The sequence below is a fragment of the Aspergillus ochraceoroseus genome (assembly GCF_002846915.1).
Source record: "Aspergillus ochraceoroseus IBT 24754 chromosome Unknown P175scaffold_5, whole genome shotgun sequence".
Classification (NCBI taxonomy): domain Eukaryota; kingdom Fungi; phylum Ascomycota; class Eurotiomycetes; order Eurotiales; family Aspergillaceae; genus Aspergillus; species Aspergillus ochraceoroseus.
In genome coordinates this window covers 1508993-1517896 of record NW_024468480.1, presented here as the reverse complement: position 1 = coordinate 1517896, position 8904 = coordinate 1508993, and the positions used below count along the sequence as shown (strand labels likewise).

At 35.1% G+C, this 8904-nt stretch overlaps 2 protein-coding genes across 2 annotated transcripts; one reads left to right on the top strand and one right to left on the bottom strand.

Annotated features, from left to right (window-relative positions):
* Window positions 1-3027: 3027 nt before the first annotated feature.
* P175DRAFT_0481218 (ubiquitin-specific protease UBP14) lies at window positions 3028-6027 on the bottom strand. The gene is made up of 6 exons (XM_040895447.1): window positions 5791-6027; window positions 5648-5715; window positions 5452-5592; window positions 5111-5384; window positions 3355-5038; window positions 3028-3283 (listed from the first exon to the last, which is right to left on the bottom strand). Exons 1-6 carry the CDS (start codon window positions 5819-5821, stop codon window positions 3139-3141), a joined length of 2343 nt encoding a protein of 780 aa, XP_040751572.1. The 5' UTR covers window positions 5822-6027; the 3' UTR covers window positions 3028-3138.
* Window positions 6028-6228: 201 nt separating this feature from the next.
* Window positions 6229-8819, top strand: P175DRAFT_0502328 (replication factor A subunit protein RFA1). Its single transcript, XM_040897354.1, has 6 exons — window positions 6229-6493; window positions 6584-6735; window positions 6801-6891; window positions 6943-7489; window positions 7539-8434; window positions 8491-8819. The coding sequence occupies exons 1-6, from the start codon at window positions 6450-6452 to the stop codon at window positions 8582-8584; spliced, it is 1824 nt and encodes a 607-aa protein (XP_040751571.1). The 5' UTR covers window positions 6229-6449; the 3' UTR covers window positions 8585-8819.
* The last annotated feature ends 85 nt before the right edge of the window (window positions 8820-8904 follow it).

Below are 8904 nucleotides of genomic sequence, written 5' to 3'. Positions count from 1 at the left end.
TTATTATTTTTTAAATTTAATTAAATTTATTTAAATTCTTAATAATATTATTTAAGTTTACTAGAGTCCTAATATTATTCTAAAGATTTATTAATAAAATCTTATATAATTATTTAAATATCTTTTATATTATATATCTAGATAATATTCTAATTTATAGCTAAACTTATATAAAGTATACTTATTATATTTAATAAATATTAGAATATTTATAAATAATAAGACTTTATATTAAATTTAATAAATATAAAATTTTTATATATAAAATAAAGTTCTTAAAATTAATTATAAATAAAGATAGCTTCTAAATAAATCTTAATAAAATAAAAATAATTATTAAATAAGAAATATTAATTTATCTAACTAATATTTAAGTCTTTATTAATTTTAAGAACTTTTATTATTAATTTATCTATAATTTTTTAAAGATTATTAGACTACTAGTTAATCTAATCAAGAAAGATATTAACTTTAATTAAATACTTATTTATTAAGAAATATTTATAAATATTTTAATATTAAAATTTTTTAATTATATATTTACTAGAGTACTATTATAATATAATAATAAAAATATATTATATTTTATTATATTTTTCTCTAAAAAATATTTTATAATAAAATATAATTATAAGATTTATAATAAAGAATTACTAGTTATTATTTATTATTTTAAAAAATAATATTTTAAATTAAAAAAGACTTTATTATTTATAAAGATTATTATAAATTATAAAAATTTAAAATATTTTATATTAATTAAGCTACTAAATTATTAATAAGTCTACTAATTTAAGTTTTTATTAAGATTTAATTTCTAAATATATTATTACTCTAGAAAATTAGATATTAAACTTAATATACTAATTAAGAGATTAAAAAATTTATTTAAAGAGGAAGATAAATAACTTCTTTATTAGAGTTAGATTATTCTAAAATCTAAAAATTTATTACTTAAGACTACTACTAATCTAAGATTAAATATTAATAGCTAATATTAAGTATACTTTATTAAATAATCTACTATTAATAAACTAATTTTCCTGCTATTAATATTATAATTACTATTTAATAAAACTTATTCTTAAGATAAGAAGCTCTAGTCTATTTTAAAGAATAATTTATTAAAATATCCTAATATTATACTAGCTAATTATAAATATACTAAATTATATTTAAGATATTAAGATTAACTTTATATACTTAATTATAATAAGATAAAAGCTAAAATATTAAGATTCTATTATAAAAGTCTTATTATTAAATATTCTAGAAAAATTAAGATATATAAATTAATATTATATAAATATTTCTAGCTTAAGATTTATAAATATATAAATTAATAGATCTAGAATTATTATTTTTACTATTAAATTATTCTTTTCTAAGAAGTAAAGTAAGAAGTATTAAGATTTTTATTAATTTTTAAATATATCTAGTAAGATATAAGTATAGACTTTATTATATATTTATTATTAAGTAATAATTATAATACTATTCTAGTTATAATTAATTATTTAATAAAGATAAAGTATTTTATCTTTTATATTAAAAATATAGCTAATCTATATTTTAAATATATTTAAAAACTTTATAATATTCTTAAAATAATTATATTAGATTATAAAATCTAATTTATTATTATTTTCTAGAAATATTTAATAGCCTACTTAAAATTTTATAATTTATTATTTATTATTTATTACTTTAAAATTAATAATTTAATTAAATATATTAATATTATTTTAGAATAATACTTATAAATATATATATTATATTTATAAAATAATTAATTTAAATAATTATTAATAATTAAATTTATTACTAACTTTATTTATATTAAGTCTATAAGAATATTATTATTTATAATTAATTATAGATTTTATTTAATATTAAAATTTAAATTAAGCTATTTTATTATTTATTTTATAAAAAAAAATATTAAGAAATTTATTAATATTATATATAAGATTTATAAATTTATTTATATTAAGATTTTATTTACTTAAGCTTATTATAAAGTATAAATTAATTATTAAAAATAATCTATATATTATTATATTATAAGATAAGAAATTTAATTAAATATTTATAATATTTAAATATTTTATTTATAAAAAAAATTAGATTAAAAGAATTTTAAATTATATTATATTATATTAAAAAGATTATTAATTTATATATTTATAAATTTAAATTTTTTAAAAATATAAAAATTTATTTTATATTTAATATATTTTTATTCTATTTTATTATTAATAATTCTTTATTTAATTAATATCTTAATTTACTATTATTTATTAAAATTAAAAAATTAGAAGAATAAGAAGTTAAAAAAATTCTTAATTTTTAATAAATTTATTAAGATTATAATAAATTTAAATTATAATATATTATTAAATAAATTAAATATAATAATTTAATTAAAAAATTTATTAAATATCTAGAAAATATTTATTAATTAATAAATAATTATTATTTTTATTATTTTAAGAAGCTCTAGCTACTCCCTTCTTAAATTTTAATAAAGTTTAAATCTAAAAAAGGAGATACTATTATAGTATAAAATTATAATACTTATTTAATTAAATTTTATTCTAATTATCTACCTCTATTCTTATATTTAAGCTATATTATTCCTAATCTTATTATAGCTCTTCAAGCTACATCCTGTCTATTATCTAGTACCTGCTGTTCTGCCTGTTCTGTCTAGTTAGCTCCTAGTCAATGAACACTTGAGTCCGACCCTGCACCCTGACAATATCTATATATTGCAGCTCACAACTAGGATAATGATGAACTGTCCTTGAGAATCACTTCAGGTTTCTTGGTCCAATATATGTGACGATATCCAAAGGAATATATTGACAGGCATGTCCTGCAGGGTGGAGGCAGGTGGTTGGTATACTTGCTACTATGGATTGGCTGATCAAAGGGCGCCAGTATACTTAGGGATGCAGGCAGGATGTCTCTGACTTAATTTAACATATATATGATAGAGTTCTAAAGCATTTAAATGCTAATAGACTTTTCAACACAAGAGTTAATTAGCTATTTTCGATATATTAGTTTAGCTATTGATCTATTGCCTTTTCATATGGCTAGGCACACATGGCGATGACTGTAAAACATGCCCATTCACACCCGTGAGAAAAAATACAAATAGGCGAATTTTTTCATCTCATGTATATCATTAACTTCGACAACCTTTTCATCATTGAACATCACCCACGATAGACCCGGTTTCCCAGGAATCTCCTTTCGCACAAATGCAACATAATGCCTAAAAACCCCATTTTAGCGCTCGGTTAACATCAAGGAACGAGAAATCAAACAAGGCTTTGATAGTCTTACCCAGCATGTACTGAAGCGCCTTTATGGCAAATAATTGACCTTAATTGATATCTTGCGGGAGTATCATCGGCTCCAGGAATTTGTCCATCCCCACCTGGCTGCTGCTCTTCGGTACTCACATCTACATCATCTGGATGGCTAAAAACCCAATCAATAGCCCGGCTGACATCACCATCCGTCGCGGCCAATGCTCTCCTTGCCCGGGGCTCATCGATACCCATCTCGGACATCTGGATCAATTTCGCTGGGTCTTGCGGCAAATTACTAGCAGTCCCAGTGCGTTGCTTTACATTGATGGGTTCATCAATATCAGGGTCATCCATGTGAGATAAAAGCCAGTTCATCGCTGCCTCAGCATCCGAGTTTCCCGTGAAACAAAGAGCCTTTTCACACCTTACTTGAGGAAAACCCATGCTAAGGAGTTGATTCAAGATCTCCTGATTAGCCTCCCAGGCGCTCTCGGAAGACTTGTCCTCGGGGAGCAGCTCCTCCTGCCCGCTGGGAGTGGGAGAAAGATATTGACTCAGATCAAGAGGATCGTCGTTCACCTCCACAGGAATATCTAGTTTGGTGGGTACCCAGTTGATCAACTCGAACCGGCGAGCATTCACTACCAGATGTGCAGGTAGCGTTTTGAAAGAGGATCGCTTTGAGAACTTTTCCTGGCTATCGCAGGAGGGGCAACGAAGGTCAACTGTTTCCTCGGCCGTAAACGCATCCAGGCAGTCAAAAAGAGTTACCGGTGCAAACGGGCCCAGAGGGCTAAGCCCGCTCGATCCTGCTAGTCGGTGGGCAGGAACAGGCATCGAGATATTATCTTGCTCATCGGTCTTATAGCGAACCTTTTTACACTGTAGGCATTGGAGGCGCTGCTCCATACAGAATCTGAAAGACTCCACTGGATTAGTCGCTCCCGCTGCATGCCTAGACAGGTTGATATGCTTGAAGACATGTAGTAGGAACTCAAACGCATCCTGTTGCCTCATTGTTGAAAATTCCGCATGATCACGGCCGATGAGGTACTTGAACATCGCCGGCGCTAAGCCCTTTTGATGCGGAACCCTTGTTTTATCCGTGGCGGCTACAGCGTTCTCGTCAGGCCGAGAGTAGCGGCCAGAGAGGGTGCCGTCGGCCAATTTTCGCAACTGTGTTTCGAGATCCGCAGCCGGAAACTCGGAGAATGGTGGTTCATCGCCGGGAAGATAATACCTCTGTTGGAAATCCGGTATATCAAAGAGGCACTGAACAACACTTGACAGGTAGCAGCTATTTCCCAGATTGGACAAACCAGTCAACCCTGGTCCAAAAATAGGAGGGAGTTCGTGGCCGTCTTCCGAGGTCATTGAAAAATCCCATTTTAAATTCTGCTCAACCTGCATCTCCATCAGGCTTTTCTCTGTCTTCTCACGGCCCGCTAGATTAATTCCCCAATGAGCAAGATGCGTGGCCAGATTAGGGTCGGTTCTCTCCTCGTTGCACTTATAACAATAGATATCCGCTGAACCATCCGCGGTTATTGAGCCCAACTTGACCGCAATGGCATGAGATGCTAAATCATAATGTGCAAGAGCATGTGAATTGCCGCCGATACCCCCAAACTGGCTGCGTCCGCAACCGATATTCCCGCATTCCAAACAAAGCCACAGATTTTCTTTTAAATCACACATTGAACACTGGCTCAGGTCTTAAAATTGGTTAGAATATGCAGGCCCGAGAGAGATAAAGAGAGAGAATGTATCTATGAGTCATATCATACCTTTCGATTCAACGGTTTCCCGCTTCTGCTGAATCAAAGTCAGGGTATGATCACAAGGAACGAACTCCTGCTCCCATGCCTTGATTTCTTCCCTCTTCGAGAAGGTTGTAGCCTTCATAACACCTTCAATAACAAAGGCAATGTTGTCACTTGCTGGATCAATATTATCCTGATAGCAGGAATAGCAGATAATGCGCGTGCTTGTGTCATAGCGGTCGTCATCGGTCTCCGCGGCAATTGCCAGCTTCGAAATCTTCTGTGGAGGCTCATCCCGCTGCATTTACGCTACATTAGTATAAGTGTCAGGGAAGTATGCATGCGATGCAGTAGATGTAACCTACCTGTACCTTTTTTCGAGTTCTTCTGATGTTAAGCGCTAGTGGGTGGCCGAAGCGTTTAAAGTGCAGTTGTGCATGATTCCCAGACCCGGCACAACCACCATTGAAGCAGGAAAGGCAAACATTGAGACCAGACTCACTATCCTGATACCATGTTTAGGAATGAGGGTTTAAGGAATGAATTGGGACAGATACTCACAATTGAGTCAAAGCATTGTGTACAATCTTCACGGTATACAACTTGTGAAGTGGACGGCGGTTGAAGGTCTGGAGAAAATAGAATATTATTAACATGCTGTCTTTCCAGAAATCCTAAGAATAGAGAGACATGTTTCAACCTGCCTTGGGAATGAATATGAGGACACGACGCCATGTTAGAATGAATGATAGACGGATAATACGAGGGTTCCAGAACGGAGCTCCGGCAAGGATTTGCAAATTAGTAGCTAGTTCGATAGCTGAGCGACTGTCCGAATAACAAATCCTGTTCTGGAGAAAGGTCAGTGATAAGTGAAAGCTGCTTGATGGCCCCTTCGGTCTTGAGACGTGTAGGTTGCTTATAGTAATGAGCTACCTAGGTACTTTCGAAGATAAATTGGTAGGCGGGGTAGAGAGCTTCAAGTTTCTAGGGCCGGGACTCTTGGGTGGGGCACCGACCGACCGCCTTCTATTCTAAGACTGATACTGGGTTGCCTAAATACAATACCATACTAGGGATTTTTTAGTGGGGTGTGACCACTTAACGCGTGCCCACCGCGTCCATAATATTTGATGAGACGCGTCCACAACAACCTCGAAGCTTTCAACAACATCTGAGATTTTCCTGTACGAGCACTCTTGCTTAATTTCCACTGCATTAATACCTCCTTGACGAGGATTTGAATATCAGCATTCAACATTCAGATTTACCATTCGCTGTATCTGGGCGTCGTTTCTGATTCTCACTTGATTTCAGTGCAAACTGCCAAGTACAACAAGAGAAGCATCAAATTTCCAAGGCCATGGCTTCAGAAGCGGCATCGCATATCTCTGTAGGGGCACTTAGGTAATTTATCTCTTTCTTCTTTCTCATCTTCCTTCTTGTCTATTTCATCCCAGTTCTTGCACACCACAATTCATATTGACCATCCTACAGTGCTATTTTTGACGACACAAAGCCCCAGATCCGCGAGCCCATCGTCCAATGCGTTCAGATCAAGCCACTGCCTCCTCAGGCAAACCAACAAGAACGCTATAGGGCTGTCTTTAGCGATATATCCAACTATGTCCAGACTATGCTCGCAATTCGTACGTTCTGTAGAAGACCACTTAAAAGCCAGCTCAAACTCCCTCTAACCTACTTACGTGTACAGAAGCCAATCATTTTGTCACAGATGGTTTACTTCGCAAGGGTTGTTTTGTTCGATTGAAATCCTTTCAGGCTAACTCGGTCAAAGGGAAAAAGTGAGTGGCATATGTTGGTGTGTCGGATTTGGTTTGCTAATTGTGATGAAGAATTCTCATAATTCTCGATCTCGAGGTCTTGCAGGAACTGGGTGAGGTCGACAAAATCGGCGAACCAAAGCCTCTGGAAAGCAGGGTAGAAGAGGACGACAAACCACAACCTACAACAATCTCCAGCGGCGGATTCTACGGTAATAAAATTCAGAGTGCGCCACCCCCAATCAGTAGTCGTGCCCAGCACGTCAAACCAGCCCATACTTCAGCACATGCTACCATATATCCTATTGAAGCAATCTCTCCGTATGCCCACAAGTGGACAATCAAGGCCCGCTGCACGAGCAAGTCTAATATTAAGACCTGGCCCAACAGAAACGGTGGCGGAGAAGGTAAACTTTTTAGTGTGAACCTATTGGATGACAGTGGCGAGATTCGTGCTACGAGTTTCAATGACCAATGTACGGCTCTCTATGACGTTTTCCAAGAAGGCGGCGTCTACTATATTACTAGCCCATGCCGTGTGCAAATGGCCAAGAAACAATTTACAAACCTCAACAACGATTATGAGCTTATATTTGAGAAGGATACCATTGTTGAAAAGGTAAGTAAGGTCGTGTGCTTCAGAGTACAACCATCTAATTTTCAATTAGGCAGAGGATCAAGCCGACGTTCCGCAGGTTCGCTTCAATTTTACCCCCATTGGCGACCTTCAGTCTGTCGAAAAAGATACCACAATCGACGTGATTGGAGTCTTGAAAGAGGTCGGGGATACTACGCAGATTGTATCGAAAACGACACATAAGCCTTATGATAAGCGTGAGCTTACTTTGGTCGATAATACCGGGTTTTCAGTTCGCTTAACTATCTGGGGCTCTACAGCATTAAATTTCAGTGCTGTGCCGGAATCAGTAGTTGCGTTTAAAGGAGCCAAAGTTTCTGATTTTGGGGGACGGAGCTTGAGCTTGCTTAGTTCGGGCTCGGTGACCGTTGACCCTGATATCGAGGAAGCTCATAGGCTCAAGGGCTGGTATGATGCACAAGGCAGAGATGAAAACTTCACCTCACATGCGTCTATGTCTCTGGCCACGACCTCCACAGCAAAGTCTGATCAGTTCAAGACCATTGCCCAGGTTCATGATGAGCAACTTGGTATGTCGGAAGAGGCAACTTACTTCTCCCTGAGAGGTACCGTCATCTATATCAAGCAGGACAATATGTGTTATCCAGCCTGTCTCTCAGATGGCTGCAATAAGAAGGTCACAGAACTGGATCCCGGCCAATGGCGATGCGAACGCTGCGACAAGACTCACCCACGACCAGAGTATAGGTACATAATGCTCATTAGTGTCAGTGATCATACTGGACAGTTGTACCTGAGTTGCTTCGATGATGTTGGCAAACTAATGATGGGCACAACGGCGGACAATTTGATGGAATTGCGCCAGAACGACGAAAAGGCAGCGGCCGATGTGTTTCAGAGTGCAACTTGTCGAACCTGGGTCTTCAGATGTCGGGCGAAACTCGAACATTACGCCGATCAGCAACGGTGAGTCACTCCCCCAGGACACACAACATTTATTATCATGCTAATCCTGATATCAGCATTCGATACCAGATCTCATCAGCAAAACCCGTAAACTACTCCGAGGAGGCATCACGTCTCGCAGATATAATTGATACCTACAATATTTCCTAGTTGTGATTTTATACTTTTCAATCTCGATCAATTAAAGCTTATCTTTCCCATCAGATCTCTGGTACAACTTAAGGCCCTACTCGATACAACTTGGCCATTCTTAGGGGTGGCTATTGTGCCTGGAGTTTGCCCTGTATCAGAGTGTTTTGGCTGGCGGGGATTCAGTGAAGGGGAATGGAAATATTGCACATGGTGATATACTTCTCAGCAATTTCAAAGCCTTGGTGTCTTGTATCAGTACTTTCTAAGAACCCGTAGATCGGTTATATTTTCTAAGCTGCGTCTTTTCCAAGAAAAGTTGTGAATAGCTTTACTTCAGT

Excerpts from the sequence above, each read along its gene's own strand:
- P175DRAFT_0481218 (XM_040895447.1), bottom strand. The coding sequence starts at position 5,821 with ATGGCGTCGTGTCCTCATATTCATTCCCAAG. Across the intron at positions 5,593-5,647 it reads CACAATGCTTTGACTCAATT|GATAGTGAGTCTGGTCTCAA; the intron begins GTGAGTATCTGT and ends ACATGGTATCAG. Across the intron at positions 5,039-5,110 it reads GGAAACCGTTGAATCGAAAG|ACCTGAGCCAGTGTTCAATG; the intron begins GTATGATATGAC and ends ACCAATTTTAAG.
- P175DRAFT_0502328 (XM_040897354.1), top strand. The coding sequence starts at position 6,450 with ATGGCTTCAGAAGCGGCATCGCATATCTCTGTAGGGGCACTTAG. Across the intron at positions 6,494-6,583 it reads ATCTCTGTAGGGGCACTTAG|TGCTATTTTTGACGACACAA; the intron begins GTAATTTATCTC and ends ACCATCCTACAG. Across the intron at positions 7,490-7,538 it reads AGGATACCATTGTTGAAAAG|GCAGAGGATCAAGCCGACGT; the intron begins GTAAGTAAGGTC and ends ATTTTCAATTAG.